Raw genomic sequence first — 19559 nt, 5'->3', positions numbered from 1 at the left:
TTTCTTATATGTATATATGTATGTGCATGTGAAAACTGTGTGAAGAACACAATTTCATATACACACTCAAACACATACATACATACATGTCTCCAAATCTGACTACTGCTCTGAATTTATTTTCTTCAATGATATTTTAACTTTCCCATATAGTACATTAAAATGTTAAAGTCCATGTTCATTTTCTCAAGCATGAATGCTAAGAACAGATCACTGTAGAAATTCCACAGAAAATGTCCATAGTAGAAGGGGCCACACAGCACCAAGGGCAAGTTTGTATTTTTTACCAATTTCATGAGACAAAGTGGACAAGTAATTCATCACGTAGTTGCCAAACTTACAGTAATGATTCTTTGCTTCTCTAGTTAATCTAGTCCTCAGATAGCAGGAATAGTCTGTCACTGGGATCATACTCACAGCCCTGGAAATCTGGTAGAACTTGTTGGAGTTTATGCTTCACTAACATAGCCTTCAAGAATTCAGCATCTCATGATCCACATCAGCATTCAGGCTTTCAAGTAGGAAAGTTCACACAGCTCAAGAAGAACAGTTGTTTGTGGGCAGAGAATATTCAAAACCTTGAATCAGCGCCTATAACACAAAAGCATTTACACTTTTTTCAAACTGTTATGAAATGGCTCTGAACATTTGTGTATCACAACTGAAGATCCAGTTCCTTTGCTTCAGATTCTTGAGCCTCTGAATTCCTCCACATATCTGTTGCTGGGTGTTTCCTCTGGAGTGGTATTATCTGTGAGTGAAGTGAATTCCTCATTGTGTTTCTGGCACATCGCAAACTTAATAGATATTTATTGACTTATTGTTTGAAGTAATTTTTTCTGCCTATGGCTTTCGTCATGTTCCCCAAGCTAAAATCTGTAATCTTCTTTGCGCAGTTGCCAGATCGACTTCCTTTCTTGTTTGCTGTTTCTTCCAGTCTCTTGCTCTCTAGTCATTCCTTCTCTTCTGTCTTCTAACATACACAGGACTTTTCTGTCTTGGAAGATGCCTTTTGGTCCTCTTATCCTATCTAGCTGCATATCTACTTTTCTCCTTTTATTGCCTAACTTTAAGACTACTTGCTGCCTTGATTTTTCTTACTCTCTTATCTTTAATCTATTGCTCCTACTTATGACACTGTAAGAAAGCCCCTTGTTGTCTTTTAAAATATGTAGGTTATACTCAAAAGAATATTTCATGAACTTATTATGTCCTTAAACTCTGCCTAGAGATAGTATGGCATAATGAGCAGAGTGATGGACTGGCAGTGAGGAGTACCTAGCAACAAGTAAGTCACTTAATCTCTCTGAGTCTCAGATTCCTATTGGGTTAATATTATCTGTACCTCACAGAGTAGTTGTAAGGATCTCATGTGTGTAAAACTATTACTTTTGTCCAATTCCCTCATTTTACAAATAAGGAAACCGAAGCCTAGAGAGATGAATTGATTTGCCCAGTCTCACTCAGAAGCAGTACTGAGATTCAAACCTGGGTCTTCTGACTCCATGCCTAGCACTCAAACCACTCATCGTACCACACTTCCTCCAGAATTCTGGTGCTGTGCCTAATGAGCTATCCTCATTTATACTTGAGTTGAGGCAGTCACATTTGCTAGAAATAGAAGTTCCCTTCCTCCTCCTATTTTAGTAACTTTTTTAGTAACTTTGTTTTCAGGTACTGTTTGGCACTGCTGATGGGCAAGTGATTGTTATGGACTGCCATGGCAGGATGTTGGCACATGTTCTCCTTCATGAGTCAGATGGAATCCTGAGCATGTCCTGGAACTATCCCAGTTTCCTGGTAGAAGATAGCAGTGAAAGTGACACAGATTCTGATGACTATTCCCCACCTCAAGGTAGAAGCTGACTCCTTTCATTTTCTTTATTATTTTTTAAAGTAAATACATACCTACTATTGATCACAACCTTAAAAGTATTTCGAAAGAGAAAAAAGAAGAGAAACTATATAGTTTCAACTGACCTAGAAAAAATTCTAGAACCAAACCTTCCAAAAAGTAGTGCCCAGATTTTTGTCCTTGATTTCTCCTTTCTGTCTCTGACACAAACCCCTGGCCTAGTTGATTAGTCTCCTTTAGTATAAATTGCCCTGACTAACCAATGAGGATTGTGAAATGGTATCTGTGATACTGTAAGGCATAGCTGGTTAATAGGTATAAAGAAGTCAATGAAAAAGTTATCTATTAATGTAGTGAACAGTGTGATAGATTAAAACCTCCTTTGATTTTAAGATGAGTAACTTAAATTTTATCAGAAAAGGATTAGTTTTGCTTATACTTAACGGTAGTTCTATCACTAAAACAAAAGGGATGCATCCCATATGTGTCCTGTCACATTATTATAGATAAAAGCTATTAGACTTATCAGTTTAACAATACAGTCTAACTCTCCTCTACTGTTACTGTTGTAATAGTTTTTTTGCCTGGAATATAGAATGTTACATGTTGTTTTTTCCATATTAGATACTGACAGATGCTACAATCAGTAGACTAAACTATAGAGTACCCCTAAGATAGGTCTTTATTACCATTACTATTCTTTTTAAAAGGACATATATCTAATAGGGATAATATTTTGAGAAGATTTGAACAAAGACATTCCAAAATTTCTCTAAGTCAGCAAATTGATAGGTCTTTCTACCTCCCTATTACTGCACAGACCATCTGCTATAGATAAATGCTTTGAGTATATCTCCTTCCTGGCCCCTCTTAAATATTGAGATGCAAATTAGCTTTTGCCACCTTTTCTCTTTTCAGAATCCCTCTTTACCTCACATACTTAGTGTTCTTATGCTGCCTTTTTTTCATCTACCCATGGAAGAAAACATTGTCATAAATTCATTCTCAGAAGTATTAGGATTTAATGTATTACTCCTATCTGGAGTGGCAGGGAGCAGTTGATGTGTTTTTGTATATAAATATGTCTGTAAACACTGGATTTTTATGTAGGGGAAATAAACAATAACACATAGCCACCATTCTAAAAGTGCATGCTGCTATACTCCAAGGATACATACCTTTAAAAATCTTAGTCTAGTATACTTTTAAGGAATAATACTAAGGAATGAGTAGTGGTGTTTAATGTATCTGTGAGTAGGTTATTTTTGGATAGGTGTCTTTTAGTACTTCTCTTATTATCCTCTTACCGGAATTAGAAAAAAATGTTATCAATATGCTTATATGGTACTTCATCCTGGACATTCAGCACATTTCTTAAAAAGAATCCCTCAGAAGTAGGTAGAGGAAAGTATAGTATAGAATTTTGGAGCTGATAGTGAAATTAAAAAGAATTAAGTTCAGCACTCTCATAATATACGTAAGAAAATGAAGTACATAGAAGTTGAGATATTTGCCTACAATTAAAATAGTAATAGGACCATTACCAGAATAGAGATTCTGGGAATGAAAATCACCAGATCCCATTTTTGTGATACCTATCCAGTGGTCTTTGTGATGTACCACAATGCCACAGATGATTTCCATTTTATAGTTAGCTGAAAGACTTATACAGGGGTGATCTATAAGGATTTAATTTATGTTCACCAAATTGTAGAACAAGTTTAGTAATAAAAAGAATTGGAGGCTGTTGCTCTTATTGAATTATTTAGTTCATTCTCAAAAGCACTGGGGTATCTTAAAAGAAAATCAAATAAATAACAAAATCTTGGCACAACATCATGGCGTAGTACATTTAAAAGAATATAATGTAACCAAAACATCTTTAAAGTGCCACAAGGAAGAATAGTAATTGATACTTTCATGGACTTCTGAATCATTTCTGAGTGGATGAATTCCACGTAGGCCTTCTCATAGCTAGTTCACAATGAGTATGGTCTGCTGGATCAAGCTTTATGAGTGTATCAGAAACTGTTAATGGTCATATCCCTGACTCACACAGCCATGTGGGAGGGCTTTAATGATTTTTCTAACCACATGAACAGCATTTTTTAAACCATCATTTACATATCCTAGAATTAAATCTTTCTTCAAATCTGGTTACAGTCCCGTGTGAGTATTTGAAACCATTTTACCACATGGGGCATCATGATTTGGGCAAGGCACCAATATCTGGAATCCAACTGTAGCACTATCTATAAGCTATGTGCCATATGTTAAAAGTCATCAGAGAAATAATGGCTGCAGCTGCTGCTATAGGCTAATATCCACTGAATTAATTATTATGTTAAAGTTGTGAGACAACTTCTCTAATGCAGAATGTTTGACTAAATAAAATTAAGATATTAGTCTTAGATCTCTTGTCTTTCTTGTATTAAGGGATTGAAGTATTCACTTTTTCATGTAATTGGAAACACAGATATTAAACAGATAAATTATCCTATTTAGGTTTTATACTAAAGGGTGTTTTTGGGAAGACCTTAGTTATCTTGAGGATACAACCCTCTGAAAACTCTCAGACCTTTCTGATGCCTGAGAATTCTCTATTTCTTACAAGTCAAAAATATGTAAATTGAGAAATGAATATGAAAGTGAAAGGAATTCCAAAGTAATGGGGGCAACTACATTTCACTTGGTCTCTGGAAGGCTACAGCTGGTTTGTGGTCATGGGATTGAAACAGCCATAGTAGCACTTCAGTCAGAGTCTCCTATGTATGGTGGTTAGCTTGTTTCTTGTGTTGGTACTGTTACTATGACATCCTCATTCTTTGCTTTTCTTCCTTTTGGGGGACACTCCTATTCTCTTCATGAGAAAAACTATATATATAACTGTTGCTTGTCAATACAGGGTTCTTGAATTTTCATAATGTCTCAGAGGCCCTTTGTATACTTTGAGTTTTGCTTGCCGAAGTGCAGTATCATTTTGATATTCCTCATGGGGCTTCTGAAATAGTCTTCTACATGTCATACCAGAAGGACTTAGATTGCTAGGGTCCTTGGGAGTGCCTGTGCCCCAAAACCTAGGATGATTGGGGAGACTGTACAATCTCTCTAGCAGTTTGGGTGTGGACTGGGAGATATCCAGTTCCAGGCTACTTCTTGTCTGGAAAAGCTTCTGAGAGTTGAATTGATTTTAGGGCCCTCAGAAAAAGAGCAGCTTACCTGTCCCTAAGCAACCCTAACATATATCTCGGTATATCACCTCCTTTTCTCTAGCAGTTTAGTTTACAGTAAAAGGCAGTATGCATTTATACTAAATGGAAAGTGCCAAAACTATATTGAACTCCTTGCCTTATATGAAAACATCCTAAGCCAGAGCCATTCTAAGTTTTCAGTTGTTTTCTGTGGATCTATACTGAATTATAGCACTGTGAACCTGGATTTGTGTTATGTAATCATCACCTTTTGCTTACTCTGTACTCTTCTTCCTGCAGATGGTCCAGCAGCATATCCCATACCGGTGCAGAACATCAAACCATTGCTTACTGTCAGCTTCACTTCGGGAGACATTAGCTTAATGAACAACTATGATGATTTGTCTCCTACTGTCATCCGCTCAGGGTTGAAAGGTACAAAAGAGTGAATCTGTCTCCAGTATTGTCTTCCTCTCCAGCTTCCACACCTCACAAATCATGTGCATTCTTACGTTCCCGAGTGTGTATTTATTGATTCCTGTCATCTGGCATGACTTGTCTTGTTCTTAATGGAGTCTATTTTTAATGAAGAGTACACCCCAATTAAGTCCCTTATTGATGAATCAGTATCTGGTTTCATCTTCAAGAAGTGTTTCTAATAATCAGGTATTAGTTTCATTCATTCTTCCTCTCAACTAATACAAGAATATTAAAATATTCATCTCCTGAGTGTACAGCTCTTTCCCTGTACCTGGCTTAACATTGTATTTATACTATAAGTTAACTCTGGCTCCTGTCGTTGCTTATAGCTACAAACAGTAAAGAACATATGATTTTTAATGAATTACCTTGTAATTTTAAGATTCTGGTTAATGTTTTAAAGAAAAAAAGTCATAATATAATAAAGTAGCCTTGAAATGCTTGCCAAAATTTTATTTTTATCTATTGTCAGACTTAACACTGATGTGAAAGTAGTGGAGCCCTCACAAATAAAATTGTGAAATACTGTTGTTTCAAGAATAAATCAGTCACAAAAAATAGTTCAGTTAAAATGCTTTTCATTTTGAAATTTGTTACTACTGGCAATACTACCACATGATCTTTGGAAGGTAATTCCATCTGTTTAATGGGAAGGTGATACTACATGGTGCCCAAAGGGATTGGGGGTGAAGGAATGTTAAAAATACTGCATGCCTGACTTTCCTTCTGTCCTCAGCCTCAAGTGTCCCTGGGGAATCAAGATCCAAATAAGGTCAGGATTGAGGCTGAAACAGTACACAGTCCCTTCTTAGCTTTCAAAATCGGCCAGTTCCATTATATTAGGTGACATGAGTACTTGCTATCATGTGGTTGTCTTCTTGACTCCCTACACTGATCAGTAATGATACTGTTTATTACAAATAATGTTGTCTGTCTTCTTTGGCAGAAACACATAATAACTTCTTTCATCTATTTTTGAAAAGACCTCCATAAAATCTATTGATCAGGAAGCAGTTAATAAGCACTGTGCTAAGTTCTCGGCATACAAAAATGAAAAAGAAATAAAAACTTATTTTAGTACTCCTCTTAGATACCTCATCCCAGTATTTTAAAACTCAATTTCGGAGAATTCTTTATTAGATGATAAACTCCTAAAATCCAGGGATTATCTAATAAGCAGTTATTTTTACAGTATCTCACAATGATCTGTATACACCTAAGACATTGAAAAGTATTTTTTATCATGGTGGATCTATTACCCTTTTGATACACTCTTTGATAAGCACAATGCTACATATTTTCAGTGAAAAAAGCTAGAAGTGGAGGTGTTACACAGATGATCATCTCTGGTCAACTCATAGTATAGCATAATAAAGGATAATTTAAATTCATGTTTTTATAAATCCCATTTTTAAACTTTTTAGTAATCACTAATAATCTTTATCCAGCCATTACCACAGTACCTTATACATTGTAGGTAGTGGATCAATGCCTGCTGAACTCAGTTGATTTGAGCTTCTCCACAGAAATCCTAGATCTGAACTTTGTCCAGGTTTGACAGTGCTGAATAGAAATTACTACCTATGTTTTATACTTGTATTTTCCCAGCATGCTTATGTATAGTACTGCACCGTATTTTGCTTATTATTTTACATCTTTTATTTATTTTGGTTTTCACTCTATTTTAAAATAAAGATTTTTTTCCATTTCTGTTTTTCGCCTTGCACTGGTGTCTGTCCAACTTCATTAAACTTCATTTGAACTATCATGGGTATATGGAACTACTATACTAATTGCTTGAGTAAAGATGAAGAGAATTTTACTTAATGTACCATCATTTCTTTTCAGGAAATTGCAGTTCTAAGCTAGATGCCATTTAAGGATTAAGAAAGAAAATAATAGATAAATAACAATAACTGATATTTCTGTAGGGTTTTAAAGTTTACAAAGTGCTTTACAGCTATTTTCATATTTGAGACTATATTCATATTTTAATACAACTATATTCATATTTCACAACACCCCTATGAGGTAGGTACTACAAATATTATCCCCATTTTTCAGATGAAGAAACTGAATCTCTGATTAAGTAATTTGCCCATGGTCACACAGCTTATAAAAGTCAGAGATAGGATTTAAACCCAGATCATCCCATCTCTAAGTTTAGTAAGGTGACTATCATGCTACTCCAGCCTCTCATACGGACAAGGGTACCTTGAGACATTTTTCTGGACAAATAACAAATGTGCATTTCAAGTCAATCCTTGTTTCCAGATTTTCCCAACTGTTCTGTTTATTAGTCAATTAGCAAACATTTATTATTTATTTAAAACCTATTATGTACCAGGCACTCTGATAAGCACTGAATTACAAAGAAAGACAAAAGACATCTATGTTAGTAAAATCAAAGCTAGCTCCTGAGACCCTCTATTTTTTTTCAATCTAGTGTTAGCTGCATATTTAATAAACATTTTTGTGTAAAGTTTTTATGAAAAATTTAGATTTTTAGCCCAGGTCCAGAGCTTTTACAACATGGCTTATGTGACCATAGCTTAACATAAAATTATACTTTGTACTTTGTACTTTTATTTTTTAATTTTTAGCATCCAACTCATTCTGCCCAGTGAATAGTGATAGGGACCATGTTTTGCCTTGTTTTTTGATGTGTCACATGACTTAGAATTTCCACAAGTACAAATTGGCAGCTTTTCTATAACTTAAGATGTTAGAGAGTTGCCTTAGAAACAGAGAGATTAAGTGATTTACCCATGGTCAGACAGCCATTATGTGTCAGAGTTGGTTTTTGAACCTAAGTCTTCCTGGTTTTGAGCCAACTCTCTACCCAGTACTACACATTGCCTCTTAAGGTTCAGAACTGCTTTTTAATACTTATCATTCTGGGAAGGTGCAAATGCATGGATTCATGTTAACTTAACTGACAAACTCACAAAAGACTGTTTTGTAAGGCAGAAACCCAGCAATTTATAAAGACAGCAAGAACTGACAGACACAGGTCTTCCAATGTCCAATTATGGCCTCTGTCTACTATGCCATTGTTTTGGATAGTTCATTTTTATAAGGTACTAATTAATGACTTCTTCTAAATATATTTCTAAAAGGTGATAAGATTATTCTATATCCTCTATATTCCAGTATGTATTATGCTATTTTCTAATGATTCTCAAGGTCATGTTCTAATCAGAATAAAATTTTTTAGTATATATATTTGTTAATAGAAGAGTGAAGAAAGAGAGAGAAAAGCAATTTGCTTTAAGACAAAATGCTCATGTGGCAATCTAATGGATAATAATTTGATTTTATGTTTAACTTAGTTTGATCTTAACATTCAGAAAAATTGTTATTTTGAGGAGACAGAACAGTGAGAAAAGTGATTTACAAGGTACAACCTGTGTAGTTATTTCCTCTACTGCAAATATTCAGCCGAGTCCCTATCTAGAAATATAACGGAACTCCTTCATCATGCTGCTACTGAAAGATAAAGGGTCACAATGATGTATGCTAACTGTGTTACATCAGATTTTTTTACCCTTTATAGTTATTTTTCAGAGGGTATAATTTTACATATGGGATCTCCAAATTGACTTAAAGAGATGTTTTGCACAGGATTCTAATGTAGTAAAAATTATCTAGAGTGAATACTTTTGGTGAAAATCATGATCTTTCTCCCTCTATCCTTCCCTCCCCCCACCCTCTTTTCCCTCTTCTCCCTTTTCATCCATCCCTTCCCCCTTCTATCCTTTCTCCCTCCCTTCTTCCCTCCCTTGTTTCCACCATAGATTTTCCATTTAAAAAATACTTAAAAAGCTTATAACTCTTTTTTGTATATAAGTTTAGAGTGAATCAATTTTTCCTGTTCTTGATTGAGTATGTCTTTGTGATTTCAGAGGTTGTCGTCCAGTGGTGCACACAGGGAGATTTGCTTGCAGTAGCTGGCATGGAAAAACAGAACCAACTAGTTGAAATTGCCAGTGGTACCTTTCTGAAGAGTGCCCTGGTCAAATTCTATAATGTTCGTGGAGAGCACATCTTCACGCTGGATACACCTGTGCAAGTAAGGAAATATATAACAACAGGGTGCTGTTGTCAGTACTGGTACTTCTTGTTATTTGTCAGACTGGAAAAAGAAACCTACTATATAGCTCACAACTATATAATGTTTTACAATGTATAATAAAATTGAACTCTACAAGTATCGATTGATAGATTACTGACATTGTGATATATTTAATTTAATTTAATTATATTTAATTTCTTTGTTTCATTAGAGAAATTCTAGAAACATCAGTCTGTTCTTATTGACTTTACTTCTTCACTCCTCATCCTATCACATTCTGGTTTCCATTTCATCACTGTGCTGAAATCGTTCTTCCCAAAGATCTTAAGGAATTTCTTATCTCTAAATCCAAAGGTCTTTTTAGTCCTTATTTATACTTGGCTTCTCTGCAGCATCTGGTCCTATTGACTACCTCTTTCATCATTAAATTTATCCTCCTTGGATTCCGTGACATTACATTCCCATAGTTCTCTTCCAGGCTTTCTGACCTATTTCTTGTCTTATTGGCTGGCTTTTCATTTTTCTCAAACCACTTAAATTTGGGGCTCTTTCACTTTACTTAGTCCTCTTATTTCCTTATGCTTTTCTCTCTTTTGTGGTAAATTCATCAACTCTTGTGGTGTCATTTATCATATCTAAGTAGATTACTCCAAATTTGTTCTCTACACTCCTTAATTTTCTTTAGCATGCCAGTTCCATGCCTCCAGCTTCCTGGTAGGTATCACCCCCTAGATGTCCAACTTAACTTGAGAGTCCTTCTGTCCAAAACTAAGTTGCTTCCAAAAGATTTGCCCTTCCCCAGACCCTGTTTCTGTGTCACCACCATCCTCATGCCAAGCATGGTATCTCAGAATCGTCTTTGATCTTTTCATCCTTCCTCTCTGCCCCATATCTAATTATTTGTCAAATAATATAGTTTCTACCTATGCATTATCTTTCCCATTTCTTTACTTTTCATACCAGATCCATCATAATTAAGATTCTTTTCCTATCTTGCCTCGGTTATTGTAATGACCTCCTGACTATTTTTATTGTTTATAGTCTCTTTCCACTTTCATCATAAGAATTTATTCTGCACATACTATGCATATGACATTATGCCAGATGCTGGGGATACTCGTAGTCAAATGAATCTGCAGTCTTGTCAGTGTGAATATTCCCTCCAGTGTTGCAGATTGCAGCCCATTCTTACTTACCCATCCTGTGCATCTCTCTTCTGTGTTTTCTCCAGTTTTGCCCCTGGAGGGCTTACTCTCTTGACAATATGAGGATATCATAGAAACACACATCCCATCCACAGGTTATTCTCCACTCTTGACATATGACTAGACCATCTTTTTTTTTTAATTATATTTTTCCATAATGAAATCCTCTTCTGGTTCTTTGTAATTCCTATATGTTATGTGTTGCAGCCTGTTCCCATGTACCTCCATTGTCCTCTCAGTATTTCTCAGTTTTATTTCTTCAGAGACAGTAGTCGCACGTGACTCATAGACACACAACGTGAACAGCAGACTATTGGTATTAAAAAGATGGGCTTGGGGACTATGAGTCTAAAACACTGCATATAATATCACACTTTTGATATGTTTGTTATTTTACTGAGCTTTTTTCCAACTCTTTTATTCTTTGTTATGAAGGATGGCTCTCTGTGTGGGTGAGAAGGGATTCAGTGTAAAAATAGGTGATATTTTAAAAGATATAAATGAAAATTTATTTTTTTAAAAAGGTGGACCTTTATTTTAGGGAGAAGTTTGAAAGCACTGAATGAGCTCTCTTGACTTTTGAAAGTCCATCCAGTCTCCTTTCTTCTTCCTCCTGTTTAATTATGGGTAGAATTTGTGTTCATTTGCAATTTTTGTCCAAAAGTATCCATTTGTGGTAGGCAGGCTTTCCATAGGTTGTCCATCTAGATGAAAGTCATAGTCTGGACAAATAGAGTTTTTAAATTGGTTTGTTTGGTTTTTTCCTCTGGGTGACTGGTTAGGCTAATCTCTTTTGAGTGCGTATGTATTGGACCATAAGAAATGGCAAAAAAGAATTCAAAAGAACTTGGAAAAACTTGAATGAACTGATACAGAATGAAATAAATATAACCAGAACAATTTACATGCTTACTATAATGATACAAAGTAAAAGAATTTAGAAACTCTTGATTCATGAAGTAACTTCAAAGGACTGATGTTGAAACATGTTTCCCACTTCTCAAGAGAGAGAGAATGGTTTGGAGATGTAGAATGAGGCATATATTAATACAAGAGCTCATGGGAAGATGGGAACTAGCATCTTAGTGGACAAAGGAAGGCACCATGGAGAGATTGGCACTTAAGTTGAGTCTTAGAGGAGACTAGGGATCCCAAGAGGTGGGGTTGAGTAGGGAGTGCATTTCATATGGGAGAGGAAGCCAAATGCAAAGCCATGGAGATGGGAGATAGAATGTCCTGTGTGCACAACAGTCCACGGAAGAGTAGAGATGGGTTGTAGGACAATAGAGTGTAAGAAAACTGGAGAGCTCAGAAGGGGCCAGGTTGTAAAGAGCACCAAGTGCAAACCAGAAGAGTTCACATTTGATTCTAGAGAAAGTAGGGAGCCATTGGAGCTTGAGCAAGTGTATGGCGTTATTAGATTTTCTCTTTAGGGAAATTTCTTTGTTGGCTATTTGGTGAATGGTTTGGAGATAGGGGAGACCTGAAGCAGAGAACAGTTAGGACTCTGCTGCACTCAACCAGATGAGAAATAATGAAGGGTGGAAGGGTAGGGGTGCATTAGGATCTAAAGGACCCTAGATCCCCCACAAACAAGCCTGGTAAAGCTCTAAAAATGCTAGCGTAAACAGTGGTAAAAACTAAAGGAAATAATTAAAAACTCCATTCCATCTCAGGATCCCGAAGAAGCCCTGAATAGAGACAAGCCAGGGTAGTTGGAAGGCACAGTATGAAGCAACTCAGATCTGCACCCAGGGCAGCCACGGATTATCCAGCAAGAGAAAGATCTTAAGAGCAGTACCCAGCTCATGGATGTCTCAGAGTCCCCTGAAAGAAAAGGGTCTTAAATAGCATTCGGGTATTCTGTACTTAACATGTGTCTAGGGAGCATAGAACAAGAGACAAGGCTGGACAAGTCCTGCAGAAGATGGGGATTAATATTTGCTGCCAAAATTAGGACCAAGCAGTTCTCCGATTCAATTTGTAAATTTGTGAGCAGAGTTTGACCAAAATACTAATCCAAAAAGTAAGGCAAGAGATATCAGAAAGCAGAAGTGCTAAACACAACGAAGAAATGCCTTGGAGTGAGAGAAACCCAAAGGTCAAATCCAGAAAAAGAGAGAAACTCTACAATAAATACAAATATAGCCTCAAATAGAAAAAATTGTCATGTCCACAAGGATTGCAGGACTACTAGGAAGAAATGAAAGAGATGAAATGTGCAGGGGAGGAAAGAATGGCTAGGGGAATTAATATCTTAGGCAGAAAATTTGCCCATTAACCAAATGCCCTGAAAATTAGAATGGACCGAACAGACAACAAGAAATATTAAAAACAAAATCAAGAGATTGAACAAAAAGAAGCAGATGATGTAAGGAATTTATTATATTTAAAAAGCTGACCATGAAATCAGATCAAAGAGAAATAATCTAAGAATTAAAAAAAAAAGCACTTGAAATTATGACCAAAAAACCTCAAGCAGACAGACTTGGGTACAGTTTTGCAAGAAATCATAAATGAGAATTGCCCAGATTTCTAGAACCACTGGGTCACTTCCTGAAAGAAAATGAAAACCCCAGGAATTTCATAGCCCCAGTCCAGAGCTTCCAGGTTGAATGGGGGTGATGGGAAGTACTAATAACAAATCCTCACTTCCTTCCCTCACCTTCCAAAAAAAGAATTAAAAACCATGGTCAGAGGGGCAGCTAGGTGACACAGTGAGTAGAGCACTGGCCCTGGAGTAGGAGGACCTGAGTTCAAATGTGGCCTCAGACACTTGACACGTGTACTGGCTGTGTGACCTTGGGCAAGTTACCTAATCCCAATTGCCCTGGAAAAAAACCAAAAAAAAAAAAAAAACCCATGGTCAGGATCACTGAATATGTTGCAGTTGCCACTACCAAGGAGAGTAGAGTTTACAATATGGAATTCTAGAAGGTAAAATATAAAGACTTACAGCCAAGAATGATCTATCCAGTAGTATTCAGTATAATCCTACAAGGGGAAAATAATTCACTTCTAATGACAAAGAGAAATTACAAATATTCCTGATTAAAAAAAAGTCCAGAACTGAGCAGATACTTTGAAATAAAAACTCAGAAGTCCAAAGAAATATAGAAATGTACAAAAACATTTGATCACTTGAAAAGAACTATTTATGAATAAAGTTTTACGTGCCAATATGAGAAATAAGTACAGAACCCTTTTATCTTCAGGGGGTCATAGAAAAAGGTAAGCACTTGGGGGCGTTTTTGTTCTGTGCTGGTGCTCTCAGGAGGAAATGGAATTGATGTATATAGAGTTCTGCACTGGAGAGGAAAGGAGGAGGGAGGAGAGCAAAATCACTATCTCATGTTGTAAGGATGCATGGAGATAAAGAGTATTCGGGGGGCAGCTAGGTGGCGCAGTGAGTAGAGCACCGGCCCTGGAGTCAGGAGAACCGGAGTTCAAATCCGGCCTGAGACACTTAACACATGTACAAGCTGTGTGACCTTGGACAAGTCACTTAACCACAATTGCCCTGCCCCCAAAAAAATAAAAATTAAAAAAAAAGTATTCGGATGTGGAGGGTGTTCGTTCATGTGTATGCATGCATCTCATAAACTTGACCTTCATCTGAACTACACAAAGGAAAATTGAACAAATAAACATATACATGCAAACAGAGACACACAAGGATTGTGGCATAGAAATACATTAAACGCAACAGGGAAATAGGAAAGGACAGGGAGGTTGAAGAGGAAGGGCAGGAAAAATAGGTAATGGATTAATCATAAGGAAAACAAACTCCAATTTCAGTGTGTGGGAGATTAGGAGAGGTTTAAGAAAGTAAATAAGAGTAAAAACCTGGGACCAGAGTGAGGCTAAGAGAAAAAGAACAGAGCTGAAGCAGATACTCGTTTATAAAATACAAGGGTTAGGCAAACTCCTACTCTTCTACCTTCTTATTTGTAAAGAGGGCACTGGGGACAAAGAGAAGAAAAAGTTTAAAAAAAAAGATAGATTGGAGGGAAATGCAAAATTAATAATAATGACTATTGATGTGAATGGGATGAACTCATCCCTAAAATGGAAGATGATTATAGGATGAATTAAAAGGCAACATCCAGTAATATGTTGTTTACAAGAAACATACTTGAAACATGATTTTAAAAAATTTAAAACAAGGAACTAGACTAGAATCTATTATGCTTCTGGCAAACTCAAAAAAATGAGAAGCAATTATGATTTCAGATAAGGCTGGTAAATATAGCCATAATAAAACAAGATAAGCAGAGAAAATACATTATGCTTAAAGCAACCATAAATAATGTTACCTGTTCATACATACATACATACATACACATACACTCACATATATGTCCACCAAACAACATAGAATCTGTATGCTTACATGAAAAGTTATTTGAACTTCAGGGAGGAAAAAAGGCAAACAGTGAAACTGATCTCCATTTATCCCTTTCAGACAGACAGATTTAACAAAAAAATTAGAAAGAAGTTAAGGACCTAAATGGAACTTATTAAATATTATTGGATATGATAGATCTCTGGTGATTACTAAGTGGAAAGAGAAAAAGTTTAAATATTTCCCAGGGCATAAAAATCCTACCCAAAATGATGAAAAATTTATTTAACCTCATCTTTTACTGGTCACAATGCAATAAAACTTTAATCAGGGAAAAGAACCTTTGAAGAAAGAATTAATTTGAGATGAAATAACAAGCCTAAAGTATCAACGAGTTGAGGAACAAATCTTAGAAACACTAGAAAACTTAATGAAATAAAATTGCAATAGTGAGATAGTATGCCAAAACTTGTGGGCTATAGCCAAAGCTGTCCTTAGAGTGGTGGTGTCAGACTCAAAAAGAAAAAGATCCCCATGGATTTAGAAAACCACAAATTATATTTTGTTTATATTTTGTTAAATCTTTCTCAGTTACATTTTAATCTGATTCTAGGCCATGGCTCTACTTTAGAGGACAATCTGTATCTCTAACAATGGTGATTAACAAAAGACAAAGAAAAGAGCAAATCACTCAGTTGAGCATGGAACTTTAAAAAAAATAGAAAAACAAGTCTCTTCCCACTCCAGGCCATCTTCCACTCAGCTGTTATCTCCAGACATTTTCACTGGCTCTCCTCCCCCATGCCTAGTATGCTCTCCCTCCATCATACATGAATCTTTAAAATTATCTTTTTTGCTGTAAGCATTTTATTGCTGGTGACATTGTTAATATTGAGGAACGTCATGCAGCATTGTATTTATTCAACTAAGGTCATGCTATGAATATTTTATATCTAATTCTGTTTCATAGCTCTGATTGCTTAGATGAACTATCTACTGATAAGCTTCAGATTCCCTAGCTATGCAGGTAATTTGTATCAAGGTGATTTTCAGTCCATTTAATTGTCTAAATCTGAAAATCTTAAAGAATAATAAAACTGCCTGGGAGCCACTTGAAAGTATTTTGACAGGTCTATTGAGACATGAATTCTCTTCCACTCCAAACTATTAATGCTCTCTCTTGCTTTATAAGATTTCTCATTATTTCCACAGGTCCTTTTAAAAATAGGAAAAAACTATATAAAGTCCAGTTAGCACACTCACTAAAATGTAGTTTACCTTGTAAGTTTTTTTTTCTTGCATTGAATATATGTTTTCAATGTGTTTTGAATGTGATCTTATCTGGCCTCACATAGGCTTAGATGTTATCAGCTTCATAGATTCAAGTATCCGTTCTGAAAATAGAAACTTTGTGTAATTTGAGGAAAAGAGTGTATTCCAAAATTTATAGTTGAGTTTTTTTGTATCAGGCAGCAACTGTCCAAGCACAAACACTAATCCCTTATTATTGTACTTCTACAAAGTTTATTGACATTGAATAGTTGGTATTTTTCCCTTAAGCAGATGTTACTCTTACTAGGTGGAGAGTTTCAGGAAGACATTGAGTCTGGGTTAAGCTTAATGATGAGCCAGCAGTTGACTAGTACTCTTAGTAGTTGATCCTGGTGATTGAGTAATGGGAGGCATTAAAAAGTGACACGAGACTTTGTTCTGGTCTCCTGGGTACTGTCTGCAGTCCTGATATGATAAAATAATGTTTAATGCGATTCATGTCCTTTTTTTAAACCCAGGAGCACACAGCATAATAAGAGCTCTATCAAATTGTGAGCTCCATATTTTGCTAATAAAAAATAATACAAGAGAGTCAGATTGGGCTAGCAAATGAATAGCCCAAGAAAACTAACCAACAATGAAATGTAAGTAAAATGAAAAACACTGAGATGGCCTATTACACAAGGAATTTCAGTATGGAATCAAAATTAAAAGAGATTTTATATGAACCCCTATCTATGGTGGTCACTAAGGCAGTGGGTAGTGGATAGACTACTTACTCCCAGCAAGACCTGGGTTCAAATCCTTCATCTGATACTAGGCATGTGACCTTGGGCAAGCCACTTTCCGTCTGGGCCTCAATTTCTTCATCTGTAAAATGAAGTTGAATTCTTTCTAAATGTGTGATCCCTTTGCCTAAGAACAGGATAATGATTCATTTATTAATGTTGAATTTTCAGAAGCTTCTAGAGACAATAACCTTAACTAACTGGAAGTGCTTCTGTATAAAGAATTAGGAAAAATGTTCTATCTTTACCATTTCTTTTGCTAGCTTTTTTTTTCCGTAGAGGTTTGCTCCCAAGAGAAACAAGTTAAATTAGCATTTGTTTCCCTTGTCCCAGTATATTTCCTTGTAAAAATGGGCAATTAGAGGCCCCAAATTAATCTGATATAAGTTCTTTAGTAATATGTTTTAGGGGGGCCTGGTATAGTGGAAATAGCATTAATCCTGGAGTCAGAAAAACTCAGGTTAAAATTTCTCCGCTATTTAATGCTTACCAATTGTGTGCAAATACTAAATGTGGAGATGGGGGGAAAGTGAAAGCTAACTTTAAAATCCTATATGTTTTTATTGTATGCATTTAAAATACTGTTATGAGAAATAGGCCATAGTTTTCCTATACTTCCCAAAAAGTCTGTGACCAATTAAAATGTTAAGAATCTCTGCTCTATATAGTTATTTCTTTAAAACTATTATTAAGTGTTCTTAGTCTTCATTTCTTCAGACTAAATTATTGCCACTCAATTCAATAAGTACTTGTTAAGCAACTATATATAAAGCATGTGAGGTACTGTGGATGAAGAGAGAAAATTAAATGAGCTTTCTCAAGGAGTTCTCTTTCTACATCTACTAAGATCATCTTAACTCCCTCTCACTCCCACAGTGCTGAGGATTTTAAGAGAGGGAGCGGAGGAGGGAATGAATTCCAGGGATGAGGAACTGTCTATACAAAAACATGAAGGTAGAAAATGCAATACAAAGTTCAGGGAACAGATAGAAGGCCCATTTGACCAGAACAGAATATATGTGAAGGGGTGTATTAATGGGAAATAGATCTAGAAAGATAGGCTGGAGACAGTCAGTAAAGGGCTATTAAAGTGAAGTTGAGAAATTTATTTCGTTAGCAAGACACAGAAGATTCTTTTGCCAATGAAAGCATGGTCAAACCTGCACTTTAAGAAGATTATTTAGGCAGGTGTGTGAAAAATAATTATCAATTATTCAACAATTGCAATAGTCCATGAAAAAATTAAAGAGGTCCTGAAGTAGTATGAATGAAGAGATAGGAGATGTATAGAACAAATGTTGCAGAGATAGAAGTAACAAAACTTGTCAGTGGATTGGATATTGAGGTGAAGAAGAGTGGCATGTCCATTTGTATTACTAGAATGATGATGTTGCCCTCCGTAGGAACAGGAAGTTTGGATAACAGTGAATTTGGAAAGAAGATACTATGTTCCATTTTTGGACATATTAAGTTTAAGATGTTAATGGGAGATCATAGTGTAGATATCTGGCAGGGGGGTAGCGTGTTTAATCATTAGTCTTTTGGTATCATGGTTGGTCATTATGCTATTCAGAGTTCCTAATTCTTTCAGAGTTGTTTATCATTATCATATTGTTGTCATTGTATAAATCGTTCTGGTTCTGTTCATTTCACTCTGAATTAGTTCTTATAAGTCTTCCCTCTGAAATCATCTTCTTCATCATTTCTTATAGCACAATAGTATTCCACGTTTATATATAACAACTTGTTCTGCCATTTCCTAATTTATAGGCACTCCTTTTGTATTTCCTATTCTTTGTCACCTCAAAAAGAGATATAAATATTTTATGTATCTTTATTCAGAATGTATTTTAGGTAGGATTTAATCCCTCAATCTATCTTTGCTCTAATTTCCCTTTTCCAGCCTCCCTTTTGCCTCCTATTTTCCTTTTGAGTAAAATGTGTTTCTGTACCCGACTCTGTGTGTGTGTGTGTGTGTGTGTGTGTGTGTGTGTGTGTGTGTGTGTGTATTTTTCCCTCCTTTGACCAGTTCTGATGAGAGTAAGGGTCAGGTGTCAGCTGTTCCCACCCAACCTCTTCCTCCTTGTTCATAAGAGAGACTTCTACTTGAGCAGCCAGATTGAGATAATTTTCCCAACCTTCTTTTACCTTCCCTTCCAGTGTAATCGTCTTCCCTTCTGTTTTCATTCTTGAGATTATGAGTCATAACAACCACTCCCAGGCCTTCTGTCTAATTAGACTACCTCTATGACCCTTTACGAAGGTTAATTTACCTTATTAGGAGGTTATGGGTTAGTTTTTTGTTTTTGTTTTTTTGGAATGGATAGTTCAGAAATTAACAGTCTTAA

General features: G+C 35.9%; 1 protein-coding gene across 1 annotated transcript in view; it reads left to right on the top strand.

The window, feature by feature from the left end:
- The window catches only part of TULP4 (TUB like protein 4), a 205579-nt gene that overhangs the window by 148962 nt on the left and 37058 nt on the right, over positions 1-19559 (top strand). The window contains exons 4-6 of the mRNA XM_036766111.1: positions 1675-1855; positions 5347-5481; positions 9432-9598. Of these exons, the coding sequence (XP_036622006.1) occupies positions 1675-1855; positions 5347-5481; positions 9432-9598 (483 nt within the window). The remainder of the gene's footprint in view (positions 1-1674; positions 1856-5346; positions 5482-9431; positions 9599-19559) is intronic.

The sequence above is a fragment of the Trichosurus vulpecula genome, chromosome 7 (genome assembly GCF_011100635.1).
Source record: "Trichosurus vulpecula isolate mTriVul1 chromosome 7, mTriVul1.pri, whole genome shotgun sequence".
Taxonomy (NCBI): domain Eukaryota; kingdom Metazoa; phylum Chordata; class Mammalia; order Diprotodontia; family Phalangeridae; genus Trichosurus; species Trichosurus vulpecula.
The sequence above is the reverse complement of the archived record's forward strand: the minus strand, read 5'-3'. Positions and strand labels throughout refer to the sequence as shown.